This window comes from Gambusia affinis, linkage group LG06 (genome assembly GCF_019740435.1).
Source record: "Gambusia affinis linkage group LG06, SWU_Gaff_1.0, whole genome shotgun sequence".
Classification (NCBI taxonomy): domain Eukaryota; kingdom Metazoa; phylum Chordata; class Actinopteri; order Cyprinodontiformes; family Poeciliidae; genus Gambusia; species Gambusia affinis.
The window spans coordinates 27096572-27116057 of NC_057873.1; the positions used below are offsets into that span (position 1 = coordinate 27096572).

The window sequence follows — 19486 nt, forward strand, 5'->3', positions numbered from 1 at the left end:
TTGTGCAAACTTGAAAGTTATCTGTCTGGTCTGTCATGTATCCTGGTCTTAATGCTTTTTGATCACCAATGTTCTTTAAAATCCTATGCGACCGCTACATACATACGGGGGAAGTCTTTTTTACCAATATGATGACTTTGATTATGAAATAATTTAATTTGTAATTAGGAGTGTTGGATTACAATGGGGTGAATAAAAAGGCATGCAACAGTTTTCACTGACAAGAAATCCTGTCATTTCTCACTCCCCTCACAATGATTCACTATGAAGGAAGACAACTGGTGAAAAAGTTCAGGGGGTAAAATATTTTTGCAAAGCACTGTCTAGCTTTGATCTTTGGGTCTTTAAGTCTTTGCTTTGTCTTGATTCCCCTTAATCACCTGGTTCTGCAAAGCAATGTAGGTTCCAGTTACTTTGTGCTTTGTTGACAAAAACAAGACAACAGCCCAATGTGACACTGAAGAATAATGCAGCACTTACAGAGAGGAAAAAAGTATCTAGATTTCTATATGTATTCAAATCTTTGAATTAACAGAAGAAGGTCTTTGTAAAAAAAAAAAAAAAGAGAGATGACAATAGTGTTTTTAGTCATCATCTTTGCTCACATTATTGTGGAGCTGTAAATAATAAATGAGCGTTGCTGGAGTGGACCACTTCATGAGTCATTACTGGTTTTGTGAGTGGCCCGTTGATGGGGTGCTTGGGTGGTGTAAAGTATTGGTAATGTGGTCGCCACATGACTGCAGGAGCAGCTTCTTTCATCTCCACAGGCCCAGATTGAGCTGGTGGTGAACCGAAACGGCCATGATTAAAAGCAATTCTTACAGCTTATCAAACCACAGATCTGACCTTTACACACAGGTGACCCTCTGCTAATTAGCAAACATCAACAGAATTTATTTCAGAGTCACTGAAATAACTTGGTAATAATGAATAAAAATTTACTGAAAATTATCCAATGGAATGATAGCTCTGACGTTGATTTTGAAATGTTTTTCATCAGAATCATTTAGAAAAATTGATGAATGAAACAAGTCAGGGCAAAAATGATGGTTCCTCTGCAAAACATTGAAAAGAACTGGACTGCTTGTTACACTAATATGTGTCTGCTACAATAATTAGCCATGCAGACGTCTTCAAGCTTGTCGGTCTGCCTATTTAAAGGGTGACGGGTAGTAATCCCTCTGCTATTTGAGAATTGAATGTGTTCCAGACTGGACATGGACCGCAGGAAGTGAAGGGGAGAGTTGATCCAGGAGGTTAAAAAGACAATTAAAGGTAAAAGTTATAAGACCATCTCCAAACAGCTTGAAGCTCTAGTGGTTACAGTGGCACATTTAGAAGTTTAAGGTCCACTGGACTGCAGCCAACCTTTCTGGCTGTGCCCTAAGGTGGAAAATTGAAGCCAAAGATAATAGGACTGGTAACCAAAGAGTCCAGAATAACCTCCAAAGAAGTCAAAGGTCATCTCCAAGGTCAAAAAGGTACATCAATGTCAGATGGTACTATCCGTCATTGAGTCAAAGCGGTCTTCATGGGAGACGACTAAGTAGGGAAGCAAGTCGTAAATAGGGAAACTGGAATTTGCCACAATAAGAACTGACAAGCCAAAGTTTCTGGGACAATGCCCTTTGGACATTGGAGGCAAAATGGGAGCTTTTTGGGAAAGGACATCACCTCTATGGTCAGACACCAACAATGAAGCATATAGACAAGACCACTTCCATGCTTCCTATAGTGAAACACAGAAGAGGCTCGCTTATGTCAGAAGCTGTTTTACTGCATTAGGAACATGGTGTATTGACTCTGTGTGGGCTATGAAAAAAATCTCAGGATTATCGCAGTATTCTGGAGAGAAATATGGTGCCAAGTGTCAGAAAGCTTGGTCTCAGTCGCAGGTTACGGGTCTTCCAACCAGATAAAGACCCAAAACACAACTAAAACGCCCAAGAATGGTCCAAAAATATTCGGTCTTGGTCTTCTACCTGCCCTGATCCAAATCATATGAAAGGAGCTGAAACACGTCATCTGGAACAACGGGCACAGTTTGCCTACGAGAACTGAGCCAAAACACCTGTGGAGAGGTAAAGAAGTGGCATTAATAGTTACAGTGATTGAATGCAGTTACTGCTTCAATAGCTTGAGAAATAAAATATCAAGCTACAGTTGCCATCATTGCTGTCCAGACCTCATGAGTTGTTGTTTTTTTTTTATGATTCTGTTCAACCACAATTCAAAAGCAACATCTGATTTTCATGGCTTAGTTTTCAGTAAATGTTTAATACTTTTGTCAGTTTCAAGCCATTTCAGCGACCACTGAGGGGTTTTCGGTCCGAACATGTTTGTCCACGTGTGTCCAAGAAGAAAATGAGTCCGTCAAACCCGTAGGCAGTCATTTCGTAGCTGACAGCAAAGGCGTGGTAAAAAGATGCAAATGAAACAAGTCAAAATTGCCAGCTGTTATGTTTTATGCCAATTTAAAGCCGTAGAGCTTTTCATCTCTGGTTCATTTGACTACACGCCCCCCAGCACTAATTTCATTTTACATAACTCTGCTGTGTTCCATCTTTGAAGGGAAAAAAAATGTAATGTGGTTCTGGTGGTTAGATATGCTCTCTAGAGAGCTTCAGAAATGTGATCAAATAACTATTTCCCATGAAGACACAGTTTGGAAAATCATTTGATTTGTTGCGATCACTCAGAGGACAGAATGGGAAAGCAGACAATCTCCAAAGCTTCCTGTAGGAGAACCGCAGTAAGAAATGTAATCTTATCTCCACGACAACTATTAATGAGTTATCTACATACCAACATGCAAGACATCAAAGCATCTTTTTGAAAGACGATGATGATAGTGATTGAAAATATCTGTCCAAATCGTTGCAGAAATAGTTCACATACTTAACCTCTTTCCACGGTGTCTTAGTCTCAAGACCTAAAATCTACAGGACACATTTGGAGTGACGTACTGAGAAGAGATGAGTCTGATCTGTGTGTGTGAGGAATGCTGAAAGATTCTTCTCTTTCTGTGCTCCAACCTTATTAAATGGGATAGGAGAATAATAATAAATGTTGTTATATTTGCCAAAGGGGTTGTATTAGCAGTAATTTGAAATGTGGGATTTTTTTTCCCCCCCAACTCAAATGTACTCCAATTAAAGGTTGCATTTTTATATTTTCCCCATTGTTCCCCAATATGCTACTGCAATTAAAAATTTGTTTATTCCAGAGCTTTTTATAGCTCATTTGGGTATTAATTAGATTTTTCATTCATGCCACATTTACAGAAGTGTTTGAAAGACATCCAACTCTAGGACAGATATACATCAGACAGACATTTGTTAGCTTCACTAGAAACCTTTGTAGGATCCAGTTAGCGATGTTCTTTATTTCTTCTTTTTTTTAAAAAAATCAAGGTTATATTAAAATTAATAACAGAGGAGGAAGACAAATTTAAACTACCCCACTTGTGGAGCACGACTTTTATTTTAACTAGAGCTTTAGATGCGCATAAGGAAACATTGCTTCGTGCCTCTCCTCAATGCATCACAAGGCATAATTAAGAAGCACTGAACACATGTCAGCATGAGAATATCTCCACCTACATTCTGCTGTATGGGTGTTTTATTTATTTATGTTCATCCACAGACCAATAACAAAATGCCCCACCACATGCGAGCAACGGTAATGCGGCGCTTCTCGCCTTAATGAGCGCTTTGCTCCAACGTAGGTGGATGTTGTTTGTCAAGCAAATTGTGATGCGGAAGCCCGAATGGGGCGACCTTTCTAAAAATTAACATAAACCACAGAGAGCTGAGCACAACGTGAAAGATTCAGTAATAACACACACACCCACGCACACACACACACACACACCCAGGAGAAATAACTGCCCGCCTCTGTCGACCGGCGAGACTTTTGCTCCTCTCCCCCCCTCGCCAGCTTTTGTTTTTCTGCCCACACGTTTACAGCATGGATGGTTGTGATAGTCATGGTGTTCTGTGCATGTACAAACAGACCTCTGCCAACAGATTCTCAAAGTGAGTCAGCTGTGCTGCGGGATCATCTCCACTGGAGAAATCAGCAGTGATCACCAGAAAGCCTCTGGCTTCAACTCGGTAAGCCTGCATCGTTTTCTAACCAGGTTTTACTTAGAAGGTACTTCTTTCTTCACAAAAGAAGAGCTTGTGAACTAAAAAGGCTCTCCAGAGATTAACCCTCTTAGGGACAACTGTAAATGACCTCGATAGTATTAATATTCTGGAACCGATCACAGATAAGATTTGTGATTTCAGCCTCTGTGGCAGAGCATTTCTCCCTCTGTTTGAGACAAGAGCAGCTGCAGCTGATAGATCTGATAAACACAACCTGCCTGATACGAAACGACTCGCATGCAAGAAGCCAAACATTTCAATGTTTTTCCAAAGAATAAAGAATAAACATTGTGGAGTAAAAATGATGGACAAAATGTGCTTTATTTGTTTAATAAAGAATGTCTCGCTTATTCTGTTCGACTCCAATCAGTCACCAGTTTGATACGACATAAAAGGCAGAAATTTGTTTTAAAGTAACTTTGTCATAATGGACTGGAGGATAAATATATAGAAACATAGAATGCTGAAATGGTTAAAAAAAAGGAACACAAATAAATACTGAACTGTAGCGTAGCCTCTAATTTGCAATGAAAAAATGTGAGAACTGTTGCTGCTAGGAAAACATTTCTCTATTGCAAACGTTTTGCCCTAAAATTATGAAATTATTGGAATCTTTGATTCACATCAAGGAGAAACAAAAACCTGAGAGAAAACAGTTCAGGTCTCCAGGAGACTGTAGCTGGTGTTAGTGAGGTTCAAGACCAAACAGGAAGAAGATACTTTACCACTGCAGTGTTTTTATGTGTCATGGTGGTGCATTTTTTGTTACGCCTCGAGGTTTTCTTATAAAACAAAACAAAAAAAAAAACACACATAATCTTTGCCTTTGTCAGAAGTCCTATTATAGGTCTAGTTACAGTTTCAATTCAGAAAGTATTCCTTTGCATCTATTACAGCATCAGAGGATGAAGTCATCACATCTTTTGCTCTTTCTGGCCTCTAATGGGCAAAAATGACTTAATGTAGCTCTAAATAGAAGCTACACTCCATTTACAATCTCACCACTATTGTCATTATTCAGCAAATAACTCTCCCTATCATTCCAGGCAATTTAAACCTTCCCTCCGGACGCGAGCAAGACTAAATGTACACCTCATTGTGTTTATGAGTCTACATGAGTCTGATTATAACGTGTGTGTGTGTGTGTGTGTGTGTGTGTACCATGAGACTGGTCCTCCATATGTCCCAGAGTTTCGATCTGCTCCACCAGGTCGTTTGAGTTCCACTGACTCATGCCCAGCAGAATGGCGCTCTTCCCCTCCATAACATCTGCTGGGACACACACAAACACACAGAGTACACACTTAAAAAATGAGACAAAACTACAGCAAAAACAAACTTCATGCATATTTGCTATATTACCAAAGTAAAAAGATTTTTGTTGAAAAGAAAACAAATAAAATATTAGATTTTTCTCCTCAAGTGTTTAAGCCTTCTGCCATAACGGGCAACGTTTGCATCCAGAAGCAAGTGCGGGTTTCTCTATCTGTTAGGTGTGGTTTTGTTTAAATCTGGCCAGACTGACGAGGAGCACTCTTTGCCTGGGCCAAGTGCACACACAGGCCAATATGTAGCGAGTAAACAAAAACAAAACACCACATGACGGGTCAAATAAGGCGTGGCAGCCATGCAGTGTATTACATATGTCTTGTGACGGCAGGAAACAACTCAGACGGCTATTGTACTGCCAATGCAACACTGGCTCTTGGCAGGGATGACGCTTATGCAGACGGAGGATATCTTTACTGCAGAACATTGCATATGTTTTTGTCTGTTTCTAGTATCTCATCAAACAAAATAACTCTGCTGGGTGGTAAATCACACAGCATGTAACAGACTCACATTTTGAGTCTGTTACATTTTTCTAGTATTTTGAAAAGTAAGCAAAAGCTAGAAAATGAAGGTGGATTGATTCAACACAATATCAGTATCAGACTTAGTATCCAAGTTTTAGGTTGCAGAATGGGCGAATGTCTAAATGTGGTGTGAAGCGCTTTGGGATCTTCTGGACTAGCTAAACGATATCCCAGTAGGCCATTTACCATTTTACCACTTAATCTTATGAATTATATATAAACAGACATTTTATGTATAAAAGAGGGGCTTGTGGTGGAAGCACCATGTAGAGCACAATCTGCCTTCTACAGTCTGCTACTCAGCTTTGAGCTCGTTAGAGATATTTAGGTGCTGAGTGGAAGGACATATTACACCTTAACATAACTTGGATAGTTACTATTGGGAACTTAAGGGGTGATTTTTTTTGGAACTCAGAGGAATCTAGGCACTTTAGTAGTAGCTTTGGAAAGTAATGTCAAAGTTTGTGAAAAAAAAGAGTACCATGTAAGTTCCAAAAAATGAACCTCTAAGTTTCATGAAAGCTCCTTGAAGACCTACTTTAACCTACTGAATTCAATAAGAAAAAAAACATGTTAACGTTAAAATTAGCTAAAATTATGATATTAGCTAAAGTGCTATTAATTGCATCATTAGTAGTTGACCAACATTAACTCAATCCATTCAGGGTGTTAAGCTGAGCTTTGGTAAGAAAATTAGCAAACATGCTAGTATTTCCTGAAATGCTGAAAAGGTACCACTAGCATGCTGACCTACACTGACATGCTCCATTCAGTAAGCAAAAACATATACAAACTAAAATTACCCTAAATGTTCATGTGAAGCGCTCCCAGTTGTACGTATATGGATTATCCCTAGCATGTTGACTAATGCTAACTTATTCCAGTGAATGAGTTTAGCGTTTATGTCAAAATTAAGTAAGAAGCTAAAATGCTATCCATAGCATGTGGGCTACAATTACAACGTTGACTAGCATTAACTCAACTCCATTCAGTGTGTTAAGTTTAGCTTAATCAAAATGAGCTAAAATGCTACTTTTTATGGAGGGTTTTTTGTTGTTGTTTTGTTTTTTGACAAGGTTACCACAAAATCTAAAGGGGTGATAAATGATTATAAATGACAAAAGATAAAATGAGTTCATCAAAGAGGTCAAAGAAACAAAACTGAACTCGGGCAAAAAATGTAAACAAACTGGCTGCACAAACAAACATAACTGACCTACCAAAGAAATGACACACAGGGGTTTATATACTGGCTGATCAGACCAATTAAGATACAATAGGGCAACTAAACAGAATGTAATTACAAATAACAGTACAGCTAAGTTTGGCTAAACCAAAGACACAAAAATGAAAATCAAAAATATTATACTTTAAAAACTAATATTTACTTAAATACAAAACTTATCTAAACAAAGAAACTACAAATTCCCCCTGCCAGCAGGAACTAGTGGTTCAGTCCAATCAGCATTTAAGCCTGCTGAGCCCTGGCCCCCATCTTTTGACTGGCTACTCCAACGCAGGTAAGTACCGAAAACAAACAAAGAATTAATCTTAAACAAACAAAATTAACTTTAAGTTGACATAAATACATATGTTAACTAAATGTGCACGCTAACAAACAGAACAAATGTATCCAAATCAACTAATAAATGTTTTTATTGAAACTAAAGTGTGGTTGTGTTTGTATGAAAAAATAAATTGTGCATAAAAAGAGTTTCCGACATTGAAGTGTGGCCATGGATTTGGCCCTCACAGGAAAGTTTCAAGAAATGACCTGTTAAGTTTTGGGAAGTAATCAGGAAGTATCATTAAAGCTCCAGAATGCAGGAAAGCTAAAGTAGGTTATCCAGTCATGTTTTCAAAAATAGAATGTTTTCAAAAAGTTATTTTGATTAAATAACTAAATGCATAAATTAAGCACATCATTTGTATTAATTTCTCAGACTGACATCAAGCCTTTCTTTTTGTTAATTATGATGATTTTCCCACTTACAGCCATAAAAACACGTTAAAGATTAGCTTATGATGACATTAAACCATTAAAACGGTTTACTTAAATAGGATTTACTTCGAGTAAATCATGCCAAATATCTTGAAGATTATTATTTTTAATCTGACAAACAAATATCATAAAGCATTTTCTAATTTAGTGAATATGACCTTAAATCGTTACTGGGAAATTTTGTGGCTGCATGTAGCAAATTCTAGAAACATTTAACATGTTCCACTCAAAAAGCAGCAACTTCTTTTAAATTCAATGCAACACCCTCCACATTTTCTTTTTAGGTCGAGCAGCTCTATATAGGGAAATGATGTAAATAAAATCCTAACAAGATAGTTCTGACACGTATTATGCCACTATTGCTCTCATAAATATAAATATGACTCAAGACATGCAAAAGGGTATTGAGAAAAAGCCCCAAACACCTTTAGGGCTCTCTATAAACCAAATGTTTCCACCTCACACAAACAATGTGAACAAAACCAACATGGCAAAACTGCTCACTGATAAATCCTCTAACCTGTTCAAATAATAATGAAAAAAAACACCAGAGGTTTGAAAATGTAAGCAAGGGCATAATCACATTAAAGCCAATCCAGAATAAAGTCAAATGATACTTAACATATAAACATGTGCGTATACATACATACACACACATGCATTGTTTTGTTTCTGCCAGTAGTAAATATGCTCTGCCAAGCACATCCCACTGGTTAACGAAAGGCACAGACATTTATCATACTCTATCTTGTTACAAATGCTATGCATCACAAGTTAAGTAATAAAAGGGTTTTAATAAATGTGGACATGAGTAAATAACACAGACTATGAATCAGATCAAGCTTTAAAAAAAACAGAAAGAAAAGAATGGGAACAGCATTGAATACAAATGACTCCGTTGGTCTTCAGAATCAGTTCTTTTTAATCAATTTGATTTAAAAAAGACATCTTAAGTAACTATATTTGCTTTTGACGTGATCACAAAATAAACCGCTGAATTTTCTATTCCAGCTCCTTTTCTTTATTTATCTGTCTGTTTTTCTAAGAGCGTAAAGGTTTGAATGTGTGTGAGTGGGCCTAGCATTGTGCATCCAGGTCATCCAGGTCTTGACTTTACACACAGCAGAACCTCCTGCTCTATGTATGTTTCTATACGTTTGATATACACAGCATTTGGGTCACGATGCTGCAGTGAAAAATCTGATAAACTGGTTGAAGTAAACTGCCAACCACACTCATTAGAGAAGCGTACCCCATTGAAAATGTATTTGATTTTCCATTGTAAAAACACACCACAGCGCAGATTATGATTAGCGTGTTCCACAACACGTTCTACAGTCATGGAGAATAAATGAGGCTGTTCCAGAAGAGCTCTGGCTGAGAGGAAAGATGCAAATCAGTCCCAGTTTCCCCCCATCCACATGTCCAAATGTCTCCAGGCAAGACACTGACAATCGGCTTGCATGAGTAAACTGTGGCAAAATGGTTTGAATGGCTACAACAGCATTAAATAAAATGAAGGAAATCTGTGAAGAGGAGTGATGTAAATTTAGTCAGGAAAAAATAAGAAATTCTTTTTCAAACGAAGATTTAACTTTCTAGAGAGAATAAAAAGAAAATCTCACATGGTTTATCTTACTCGTTTCCCCCTCCATGTTCTGCAGATTGTGCAGCAGAGTAATGGGTGTCTTGTAAAAAGAAAAAAGATAAATAAGATTTCCTGTGATCTCAGTGGCAGCTGAACATTTTCCTTACTGAAAAGGCATTTCTGGAGGCCCACAATGGGAGAGGACAACAGGGAGTTAGCTTCAGGCTGCCCGGTCTGTGCTGCGGGGCACAGCCCAGCTTCGCTCCCATCCTCTTTCCTGGATGGCCATGGTCACTTAATGGCCATGCATTTTGCACCCGCACTGCCACCTTTCAAGGTTATCACCGCCATCAACGCGATAAAGACCCTGTTTTCTCCCAGGGGCCGTCAAATTGGCGATTCCTTCTGGCTGCAGAAACCGCAGCTCTGTTGCAACTTGTCTTTTTCCCAGAAGGGATTGAAACGCACTAAACATCACTTTAGCTGTTAAAGCTTCCTGCAGTGCAAAATTTAGCTCTACATATTTAACAATGAAAGGTTACCATTAGCAGTTTGAAAAGTTTAAATATTTGTCATAAAGTAAAGGGGAACAAAGAGGGCCTGTTACTCTGTAATGGATTTGTTTTATGCTGTTGATGGGATTTTAATGTTTATCCTGAGTGCTTTTAGTTAAATTGGTATTAAGCGACAGCGTACACGGTGCAGTGATTTTAAACGCTGATAAAGAAAACAATATATTTAAGAAATTACTGGATGGTAAAGTTACAGATAAACCTCAAGACTAAATGATCCCTGCTACAATAAAGCATTTTATAGTAAACAAACATATGAGGTTTTTATATTTATTTGTTTGGTTTTTTTTTTACATCTTTGATCATTTTTTTTATTATTTGTCAAGGAGGGGTATTATGTAAAATCTACTTTTTTGAGCTTCACAGCATGTTATTACAGTATTCCCTCATCAAAAATGTGCTTAGGCTTTATTTTATTCTTTCATGAATGTTTGAGAAATCTTTTAATCTCCCATGGCAACCATTTGGGGGGTGCCTAAACGCTTGCTTTTACAAAGCTCCGTCTATTTACACAAAGCTCCACAAAGAGCGAACCCTCCCCCCAACTTTTCCCCATCGAGCTCTCCCAGACTAGCGTTAGCAGCAATTAGCAAACACCTCAAGGAACTGCAAGTCTCCTGAGCTGACGCTAAGCGATGATGGAGCTTCTTAAAGAGACAGAGGCCTGATTTCAAGGCGTCAAATTTCGTTTGAGTTATGTTTGATATACACAGCATTTGTATAACAGCTGATGACAATAAAGTTACTTGTGATATAAAATGACTCTATGTGCCTGGAAAATAAAGAACATCACCCCTTTAAAAAAACATACAGCTGTAACTGCAATGAATGACGATGTATTATTGACTTAACAGGGCTGCTCACAAGTAGTTAAGTAAAAACAAGCTTAACTATCGTTTTCCTTTAACTTCACAGTTTGGGATACTTGGCAATTCACATAAAACATAAATAATAATATTAATAATATAAAACATAAATAATATTAACTATACTTTAAGACATTTGCATTCCAGCAGTGAGACATTGTCCAGTGGGGTTGTTGAACTGTCAGAGTAAATGAAGAGAACAAACGTGTCAAAACCGATGACTGAAATCAGCAGATTGCGCGGCCCGCATGGAAGCTGTTCTCTTCTTGTCGCTGCTGGCATGGAGGACGGTTTAAGTCACAACGAGTCACGCAGGGAGACACCCATCTACCTGCCAGACATCTTTCCCGTCTCACACGGTTCCTACTGGCAGCTCAGAGAGACCCTGACAGCGGCCCAGGCAGCCTGTCCGTCTGGATCCCACCGGGGCCGCTCACGGGTCACAGGTCGTCTCACACCATCCGTTCTGACATGCCCCTCCTCCTTCCCAATACCATGCTCCCGATACCGACCTGAATGTCAATTTTCGAAGCTGCACACGCTTTCGGATTCGCGTGAACACAGACAAGCACACGAAGGACCAAACAGAAGAACATATTTGAGCCAAACAAAGCGCTGCAGGAAGGCCAGGATCGGAATGCAAAAGAAGCGCTGAAGTAATGCGAGTCACAGAGTCGATTCTGAATCATCTAGGAAGAAAACGTGGAGACTTACTAATATTACTAAGGGCAATATTACTCGGAAATTTAGTGTGAGCGCAATAAAAAATCCACAAATAACAGGAGAGGGAAAACCGACTCCTCCATATCCTGCAGCTGGAATCACGAGGAGTAGGGACAATCTGATATAAACAACAACAGTGAAGGACAGAGTGAGATCTGCTTGCCACTGAAATCCCCAAAGGAGGACGACGACTGAGCCGCATCGCTCAGCCTGTCAGTTAGCACTGAGTTAGTGTCTCAACTTAGTAAGAAGAATAGTAGCTGTGATTGTCAAATGATGAGAAAAAGGCGGCGACTGACCTCCCGTCGCTCTGGTACAATATTAGCAAATTTATTTTTTATCCCATCATCTCAGAGATTTGTAGCAGCTGACAAATTTCCACAATGTGAGCGATACGTTTTCCTTCCGTTCAGCCGGCTGAAGTTCCTGTGACGCACCGAAACGAGGTTTCCCGGGGATTATCTTTAAAATGTCAAGCATGATGAGTCAGATAACCCGACTGTTACAAGGCGGATATTAAAACATCATGTGCAAGGCTCGCAAGCTTAGGTACATAAAAATGAATGTATACTGTATATAAATTTAATCGCCATTTTAACCAAACTGATTTTAGTTTTTTACCTGAAAAAAAAAAAAACAAAAAAAACTTCAGGCATTTGTTTTATTGTCAAAAGAAAGTTTATGATGGATCTTTCTGGATGGATGGATGAATATTATCAAAAGAAGATGGAAAATCCTGATGAAACTAATGATTTTACAGTTAAAAGAAATTATAAGACATTTCCACGATATCACCCAGTACAATGCCTAAATGTTGAGGAAACCATCACTCAATCACACGCTATAGACGCTCTATAAGTTCTACATTGATTATTAAATTATGTCTGGTTAATTTAGCTAATAGTTAGACGAACTCAGAGCATTTCCCGTTCTTTCGTGAATGGTCAGTTGACCCTTAAAGGGCCAGTATTATGTATTTTACAGACACATAGTGACATTTTACAGCAAAATTAAGTATCTATATTACCTTCAGTTTGCATAAAAATGCTGTATGTGTGAAACATAAGTCATGTTTAAGCAATTCTTCATAGTCTGACCTAATTGACTCAATCTAAATGTAATGTTGTCCCACTTTAGTTCCCATAGACTTATGCATACTCAAACTCTGCTCTGCCTAAAAACCCAGGTCTCAGTTTGGTTGAAGTGAATTCTGGCGCAGTTTGAATGCATATATGAATCAGAGTCCATTCCAAAAGCAGGAAGTGGACTACACTGCGGGGCATTCTGGGTAAATAAAACAAAACAAATGCAAGAGTCAAACGTTAGTGGGAGCAACGAGTCGTGGTCTTTTACCAAAAGCAAAAAAAGAAATTCTACAACCGCTAAAATCTGATGCTACTCCATTTTTGTTTACATTTTGCAAAGGAGGAAGTTGGGTTCATGTCTTCTTTGGAGGTGAAGAGGTAAACACGGTTGTTGTCACACTGACAGTGGAGCGTGAAAGCCAACCGCCCAAGCTGAAAATGTAACAAATGCTTTAATTTTGTGTTGTGAAAACACCACAACCCTATTCCCATCCTTACCACTAAACTCAAGCCTGTTAGTCCTTCATTAATCTAAAGTCATCTGGAGAAGCTTTTAACATTTTCCAAAGTGACAGAGGTATTCGTATTTCCATTTTTTGATCATTAGCACTAGCAGAAACATAGGGAGAGATCCACCATGCCAAGTTTAAGCAACTGTTGCATTTTTATACATGTAGATGGAAGAATAACATAATGACAGAAAGTGGAGTCCCAGTTCAATAAAAACTACAAACTTCTGCTGTTTCCATAACCTGTCCTTCCTTATCAGTTCAAGAATTGTGCAAAGTTCAGGTTGTGACACAGAGTCTCAGCAGCCATACAATAAAACCATTTAACGTTAGCTTTCAAACCAATCATGTCCACATCCTATCCCAACCAAACTCAATTCACGTCTTTTATAAACGTGTACCAGCATATACAGACTCATCAACTGGCAGCATTTCCTTTCACATAAAGTTCAAAGCACATTTAATCTGTGCACACCGATAAAGTGTTTGCAGAAGTATTAAAACCTGCTGAACATTTCTTTTAAGTAAACACCACAGGCTTCCCTATGTTTTATTACAAGTCAATGCTTTGTAGAATCAAGTTTCTGCAGCTTTTCTACTAACTTCACACATTTAAAAGACGGTAGATATTGAAACTGATTCTCAATTAGGTTTACATCTAGATCAGGGGTCCTCAAATCCAGCCATCCTGCAATGTCTAGATGTTTCCCTGGTTCCTGAGTCAAATGGCAGATTGATTTCCTCGGTTCAGTCAAGTTCTCCAGAATCATGCTAATGTCCTCACTACTCAGTTAAGTTGGAGCACAGACACATAAATGTTAGAGAAGAAGGTCTCTACAGACCTGGATGTGTGATGAGTTTGCGTAAGTCAATCGCGGCTCACACAAACTTCATCCGCACACAAGAAATACTCCATGTTTCACTGCAGAGCGCCCAGCTTGAAAAGTTGCCGCTCTCCAGTCTTTGAGGCCTGGATTTGTTGATGCTTCTTCTAGACTTTAACTAGATATTGTCTCTTTGGTCTAAACCATTCCATTGTCGCTCCGGCTGTCAGACAATTTGGTTTGAGACAATAAAATGTTTCTTTAAGCATTTTTCAAAAAACTTGCATATTTATGGTGATTGATTAATTACAGTGCTAGAGGGTGATTAATCTGACTAGACTTTTTAATCAATTGACAGCACCAACATAGACAAAGTCTAAAGAAGAGTTCATGCTCCTTCATTTACTGAAACGTTAGGCAGAGTGTTTACTGAAGAAGACGAAGGCCGTAGGAGCTAAACAAGTTCACTGCGGGGACAGAAGGTCAAACCTGAACTCAAGAGTTTCCAGGCATGTGAGAGTAAGTGGGGGAAGCTCATGACAAATTATTACTGAAAGCTATTGTTTGCTGGAGCCTCTTTTAACTTTCCTTTGGGCTGAAAAGATAAAACACTACATGTAAAACTCTTGTGGAAACTTGTAAAAGGACGTATAACTCTCAGTTTTTTGGCATCTAGTTTGAAGTCCCGTTTTGAAGCAACGGGACTTCTAAACTCTGACCTCTTATTAAACCAACCACCTTGAGATTTTGCAAATATATGCACATTTGCATGTATTTAAAAAAAAATAGATAAGACATGCATATAAACACGGAATGTCTTCAAATTTTACAGATGCTGCACATCAAACAGCTTCTGTAGCTCTGTCAAGGTCACAATAAGACTCATAGTGCTGTATCATATTTACATAACCTTGCAGCTTTGTGCTCAGCATGCAGCTGAAACAAAGAGTCATTTTATCCAGCCACTCTGGCCCTGCAGACATTATGTTTTGGAACAAACAACTTAGCCGTCTCTCCTTTAGTAGCTCAATAGTTGGCTGTTTAGTTTTCTTTTTGACCTCCAATGTCAAGGTGAGGTCAATTTACATAATCCACATGTTTGCTTTTATGAACATGTGGATAATGATAAGTTACATATTCTTTATTCGCTGCGTGTTAATAAACAAAGCAAAGTGATTCCCAACGTCGTGAGGCAGCAGCTCTCTAACAGCGGTCTTATAGCTTCCAGGAACGTTTCACCTCCAGAAGCAATTTGTTGTGGCATTTGAGTGCTGAACATCCCGTCAGTCTGAATCTGTCAGCATTCCCTCATTATTCAAATCCATGTCATCAAATAATAAATCTGGATTAACAGAGTCGTCAGCGGCTTGCACTGATAAACAACGTGGCAATCGACTTGGCATTCATTTCAGCTGCTGAGAGGCAGAGTTGGGCTTGATGAAAAGTCACACTGCATTTAAGACTGGTTCAGTTTTAAAGGATTAATAGTAAACAAAGTTGGTGTGGTATTTATCTATTTGTATAAATAGCCATTTGGGGTCTTTGTATTGGACTGACTAGGGTGCCGTAAGAAAGGAGATAATACAAGAAATAGATTCAGAGCATCTTGCGGTAATGAGGAAATTAATTAGTCAAAGTATTAATTAGCAGAAGAGCTTTAATGTAGAAAAATGGCAAAGGTTCTAAGCTCTGCATCTATCATGTACATAATTATTGCTGAGATCTGACCAGGGTGTAACGTCGCCTCTCACGCAACGACCGCAGTAGATTGGCACAGGGCATGATGAATTTAAGAGTGTGCATACTAGTGGCTTTATTTTTCTTAACCTAACTGTTTAATGGAAGAGCAGAAGAAATGATGAAGGTGATTTAAAAAGTATGGATGGAAAAACTCATCACCTCAGTCCTTACACTGTAGCTCAGAGAGTGGACTTTAAATACTCCTCTTAGCTAATAAATCAATGAATGACTTGGCACCAAACTACATTAAAACCTGTTGTTGTATCAGCCTTCCAGACCTCAGGTACTGGTTCTGCTCTGCATTCACAGAACCGGAACTAAAACATGGAGAAGCAGCATTCAGCTTCTATGTTCCATTAATCTGGAATAAACTTCCAGAAAACCGTAAACCAGCTGAAACACTGAGTTCCTTTAAATGAAGACTAAAAACACATCTATTTAAAGCTGCTTTTGATCAATAATAACTGGAGCATTGACCAATATATGTGATGTGTATTTGCTTGATGATGGCATTTGATGAATTGTAAAGTTTATTGCTCGTTTCCCAGCTGGTGACTGTATGATGTTTTTAATAGTGTATTGCACTTTGAACTGTCCTGCTGCTGGAAAGTGCTACACAAACTCGACTTCTTCATTTATCATCCTTCACATTCATAAAGCCTCTTGTAAAAGATGTTCAAAAAGCATTTAAATAAATTCATCAGTCTCTTCAGAAGAAAGATTACACTGCATGATCGTCGCAATGACTACGTGTCAAGGGAACACGTCCTCCTCACATTAGAAAAATATTCGTTTGGACTGCCCAGTGTGTGTGTGGGGGTGTGTGTGTGTGTGTGTTGCACATGACCAAAGCGTTTTCTTGGGACAGCTGTGCACATCTCAGAGGAGTGGATCAACGGACGTGACGACGTCTAACCATCCAGCCAACAGCTGCGCTGTCTCCACACCAACACAAACACTGGCTGACACGACAACATCCGCTGGTGGAGATCCAGCCCCGGCGTCTGTTCTCATGGGAAACAACATGCGTGGATGTTGACAGGTCTTAGATCTGCTTTGTTCACACCAACATTTGCATTTGGGATATTTGCATGCCTAAATTTCAACGATTTACCAACAAAAACGCTCATTAGCACATACAGAGGAAGGAACAGAAAGACAAAAAGGACTAGTTTTTGGGTTTGGATTACTATTCTTCTGAGATTCATGTCTTTACTCAAGAATTCAAAGGTATTCTGGATTATTTTTTAAGTAATAATTAAAAATAGTTCAAGCTTTGCAAACATGATGCAAGACTCAGATGTGCTGATATTTGGATCAGTAGACTATTTTTCCGTTTGCAGCGTTTTTGCTAAAAGTCTCAGGAGGTAAAATGAGTGACCTGATAATCTGAGGTCAACTCAGACTGGTGCAGTCAGTAAACACTTCTACACACCGATTAACTTTTTATTTACTTTGGCCTAAAATATTAGATAATTGTCCAGCTGCTATTTTTTTTAAAATGAAAGATAAAACAGGAAAAAGTTCCTGTTTTTCCTGTCTGTTACAGTTGACACATCATTTCATGATGTTCCATGAACTAGTAATCACTTTCTCTGTGTAGGTACACCCTGAATTCTTTCCCTTTTTGTCAGATCCTCCTTTTATCATCATCTTCCTTTGCTACCAGATTACATTATACATTGTGGTGTTTGATCACACATTCTGTCTCGCTATGTTACTTAGTTAAGTAAAATATCTTCAAAGGTATAATTCATATAATGCGTTAGCATGCTTACATCCTGCTATTAGTTCATCATCAGTTCACTTCAGTGAAAACACAGAGAGTCTGTGTTCTGTGATCACAGTATGACCTATAAAACACCAGGCTCTTGACGAAATGTGCTTCCTAGACCAGATTTGTCTTTGAATCTTGAGGAAGCCGTATGGTGGGACTACATGCAGGCTGCTCTGTATGGAGATGGGAGCAGATAAAGACCATGGCTTGGAGGTTCAACGTACACAAGTGATGATGAAACATAATAATACCAAATATGGGAAGTGGTGGGTGTGTTTACACACTTTATAAAAAGGCAGATTGCCTGTAGTTTTGGGGGGTAAGAGGGAGGCTCTGATTGGCTTTGTTCCCTCTATACAAGCATTTAAAAGAGGCAGCCTTGTCTGCTTTCCAGCAACACAGTGCAATTTTAGAGCATAATTAAGTCATTATATTTCCCTCAGTTGTTACAAAAATGCTCAATATATCAAAAATAACTTAAAAGAAATTTTCAATTTTCAATTGAACCCTTTCTTGAAATTGGGTCTCTGTCTCTTAAACTCCTGCTCGTTCTGAAACGCCGCCATCAGGAGGTCATCACCATGACGCTACTGATGGAGGAGGGGAAACGGACTCTGGTGAGATCCAAGTATGGGCAAAGTGAAGAACAAGGTGTTGTGTCGAAGAAAGTGAAGCTTAGTGATGTTGGAGATGTGGAACGCCAGCGAGGAACAGGAAGACCTTGCGGTGTTGGTTGGATGTAGTCGTTGCGTGTCGCAGAAGTTGAGGAAAGACAAAGACATTGGAGGATTGGAGCGGATGATGGATGGAAAGAGGATCCTAAAGACTGCCGGTTGTGGTGATATGATGTGGTTATGGAGCTGGAGTCGCAGACGGGGAAACAGCTTTGAGGCAAGACTGCAAGAGCGCGTCAGGAAGAACTTTTAGGAGAAAGACGAAGGACTAAGATGTACGGAAACAACTCAGAGGATCAAGACTCGGCTACTGTTACATAGCAGCTTGACAAGCTTGATGACCTGCAGGTGTGCAGGAGCACACACCGCACAGCCCCGCCCTCCAGGGAATAACATGGTGCTCTGGCAAAGAGAGAAAATTCCACGCAAGCAATCACAAACTCTACACAGTCCTACACAATGCAAAAAAAAGAATTGATTCAATACAATTTTCCAATCAAAATTAAAATGGTAGCGACATAATTTATCAGGCTGTCGGGCAACTGATAAACAAAATATACACGGCTTCAATATCTTGAACTGCTGAGTTTCTTTTGTAGTTTTTTTTTTATGTTATTTGTTGAGCTACAAACTGTGATCAACCTAAATATGTAATCTAGCAAACAGTGTGATAGAAGAAAGGTAGATTAGATATGTGCAACATTATAAAGGTCATTATTAGCACACAGACTCTAAAGAATTCACCCATTAAACTGGAACTATAAAAATCCCTCAAGCTTATAGTGATGGTTAATGCTTCAGGTCTATAAGAAACTCGCCACTTAATGACACAAGTAAGTAAGTGGCTTCCTGATGTGTGTCGAAATGTAAACGACTGTAAACAAGCTCATCCTGAATGTCCTTCTAAGGAAGGCTTTCCTCGCACTGAGCCAATGTTTACGTTTCAAATAGCTTCCTTTCTCTCTTCTGCTGCTGGATACTTCCTCTCTTTACTAAGACCTAACTGGGAGTCTCACTGACGCAATGAACAGTTTTCATTCATATTCTTTTGTTCTTGTTTTTCATATCAAGTGTTTTCCCCTTGACAATGTATCGAGATTTAAGATGATGTTTGTA

General features: G+C 38.9%; 1 protein-coding gene across 5 annotated transcripts in view; it reads right to left on the minus strand.

Moving 5' to 3' along the window:
• The window catches only part of pitpnm3 (PITPNM family member 3), a 131619-nt gene that overhangs the window by 69079 nt on the left and 43054 nt on the right, over nucleotides 1-19486 (minus strand). For 4 of the 5 annotated variants that reach the window (XM_044118545.1, XM_044118544.1, XM_044118548.1 and 1 more), the window contains one exon: nucleotides 5316-5426. In XM_044118545.1, the coding sequence (XP_043974480.1) occupies nucleotides 5316-5426 (111 nt within the window). The remainder of the gene's footprint in view (nucleotides 1-5315; nucleotides 5427-19486) is intronic. The other variant, XM_044118546.1, reaches the window with a different exon arrangement.